Consider the following 2,649-nt stretch of genomic DNA (forward strand, 5'->3'; position numbering starts at 1 on the left):
GGGGCGCCGGGCGGGGCGGGCTGGGGCCGCGGGGAGCCGGACGCGTCGGTCCCCGGCACCCGGCCCGTCCTCCCGCTCGCCGGGTCCGTTTGCTAACCCTTTCGAACCCCTCTTCCTCACCCCTTCCGCCGCCCTCCTTACTTGTCCGCTTTACAGCAGTTGCCTCCCAACCCGACCTCTTTCCTCCAGCTCCTGGTGCCAGAACGGTCTTCCCACAACACGGACTTGAGGAGGTCATACCCCCGCCTCGCACCTTCAAGTGGCTCCCCGTTGCCCGCGGGTAGAGCCGAAACCCTTTAACGTAGACTACAGGATCTAAATGACCTGACCCCTTCCTGCCTATCGTGCTCCATCTCTGATGTCTTCCAGCGACATCGAATTACTTCCAGGAATTACACTTCCTGGAAGTTGCTGTGGTCTCTCTCGCCTGCCCTTCTCTGTGTTTGGAATATGAAATGGTTAAAAGCAGGAGCTCTGAGTTCCACTCCTGACGTCACCACCTGCCAGCTGTGTGAACGTGGGCTAGTTTCTTAACTCTGTGAGTCTGTTTCCTCATGTGAAAGCCGGGCTCGATAATAACTCTACTTACCTCTAGAGTTATGAGGATCAACTGAGATAATTCATGGAAAGCTCTTAGCACAGTACTTGGCACATAGGATTCAAAAAATGTCAGCTGTTGGTGATGTGATGTTTATGAATATTCATGCTCCCTCTTTTGATAAATTTCTGTTCAAGTTCAGGTCTACTTCTTGGATAGTTTCTCCAACCCCTCACCACCCCCACCTCCCCTTGCATTGTCGTTTAAGCACTTTCTCTTGCTCTCTCACTCTCTGTTACACTGTGAGTCCCTCTGAAGAGACTGTCATATTCTTCATTATGACCCCAGCTCCCAGAATAAAATCTGCACTGTGAGTCCTTGGTTTGCAGATAGGTCATGCCGTCTTTTCTTTCCCTTCATCGGTGCTGTTCACCCAATTTCATATTACTTGTGATTAGGTTTCGTCTCACTTTCAGGACTAACTGCTTTTATGAAAGCCTAACCACTGAATCCTAAAAATTATTTTACAAAAGTAGCAATTAACTTTTTCTAAGTGCTTCCTCTACCAGATACTGGGCTAAGTGCTTTAAATGCACCATCTCATGAAATTCCTCCAACAGCCCAATGCAGTAGATGCTGTTGGTTCATTTTAAAGGCTCGGAGAAGATAAGTGACTTGCCCAAGGGCACACAGCTAGTAAATCATGGGGTTTTCAGTATTTGCTCCTAGCCACAGGGCTCTAGTCTTTGTACTGTAACATTGTTTTCCAGGGGGAAATTCCTGCTTCTAATTTAGGGGAGAAGACTGTTTTTTCAAGGTGTGACCTGTTTGAATGCTGAAGTTGTAAAAATACCTAGAGATATTGAAACCATGGGAACAAAGTTAATGTTTTCTCTCTCACTTTCCCTCTATTAATTTTTTTTTTTTTTTTTAAAGATGACCGGTAAGGGGATCTTAACCCTTGACTTGGTGTTGTCAGCACCACACTATCCCAAGTGAGCTAACCAGCCATGCCTATATAGGGATCCGAACCCGTGGCCTTGGTGTTATCAGCACCACACACTCCCAAGTGAGCCACAGGCCGGTCTCCGTCTTTTAATTTCGGAGGATAGTTCTCTAGGGGGAGGAGAGTGGAGAGTTTGAAGCTGTATTACAGTGTTGAGTCAAGATATCATTTACTAGATGAATAATCTTGGGTTGGTGGTTTTTCCTCTCTTGGCCTCAGTTTCCCTTGCTTTACAATATGTGGGTGTTTTTGTTTTAGAATTTAAAGCAGAAGAATTTCTTGAAATCCTTATATTTTAAGATTTATTTATTTTGTCTTAATTGGCTGTTATAGATGGAGTCACATTTGCAAGTTTAGTTACCCAGAGTGTATTATGTATAAACCGGCTTGCTCATACAACTAATCTGTTTGCAATATTAAAAGTAGAGTTTGTTACATTATTTTTATTTTATTATAATAAAACATATTATAATTAGATATTAACTAACTGAATATACTTTTTTTTTCCTGAAGGCTGTCCAGTACAGGGACTGAATCCTGGACCTTGGTGTAATCAGCACCATGAGTATACTTTTAACTTTCAAACTTCGATGCAAATGGAATCACATCTTTGCTCATCATGGAGTTCTGCTGCTTGTTTTTGCAGTAGAAAAGCAATAAAGGGCTGGCCGGTTAGCTCAGTTGGTTAGAGCATGGTGTTGTAACACCAAGGTCACGGTTTCTGACCCCCCAAACGCACCAGCTGCCAAAACACAAAAGAAAAGCAATAAAACCCTGAATGAAGAAACCATCAGCATTATAGTAACATGGACATTGATTGTGTTTTCTGAATTTAGAGTTCACCATAGCATTAAAAAGATAAAGAAATTACTCATTTTTAGAAAAGAAGCTGAGAAAAGAAGAGGAGGAACCTGCTCTCTCCCCATACAACTGCTGTTATGTAGAATGTAATGGAACTTTATCTGAGTTCTTGTCATTAGCAGTTTCTGCTGTTTCAGTTTTGTTATCTTCCTGTAAAGGGCAGATTTTTCCAGACGGAGACAAGCTTTTTAACTTCTTGAGGGTAAGTCTACTTCTTGAGAGCTGGGTGAGAAGCGAAGGGAAC

The 2,649-nt window shown here is 43.5% G+C and overlaps 1 protein-coding gene across 1 annotated transcript in view; it reads right to left on the bottom strand.

Annotated features, from left to right (window-relative positions):
• LOC103581515 (AP-4 complex subunit epsilon-1-like) overlaps positions 1-238 on the bottom strand; it is a 20,596-nt gene extending 20,358 nt beyond the window's left edge. Inside the window, exon 1 of the mRNA XM_008563329.1 lies at positions 142-238. Coding sequence (XP_008561551.1) covers positions 142-238 — 97 coding nt within the window. The remainder of the gene's footprint in view (positions 1-141) is intronic.
• Positions 239-2,649: the final 2,411 nt, after the last annotated feature.

The sequence above is a fragment of the Galeopterus variegatus genome, unplaced genomic scaffold, assembly GCF_000696425.1.
Source record: "Galeopterus variegatus unplaced genomic scaffold, G_variegatus-3.0.2 Scaffold13224, whole genome shotgun sequence".
NCBI classification, from domain to species: domain Eukaryota; kingdom Metazoa; phylum Chordata; class Mammalia; order Dermoptera; family Cynocephalidae; genus Galeopterus; species Galeopterus variegatus.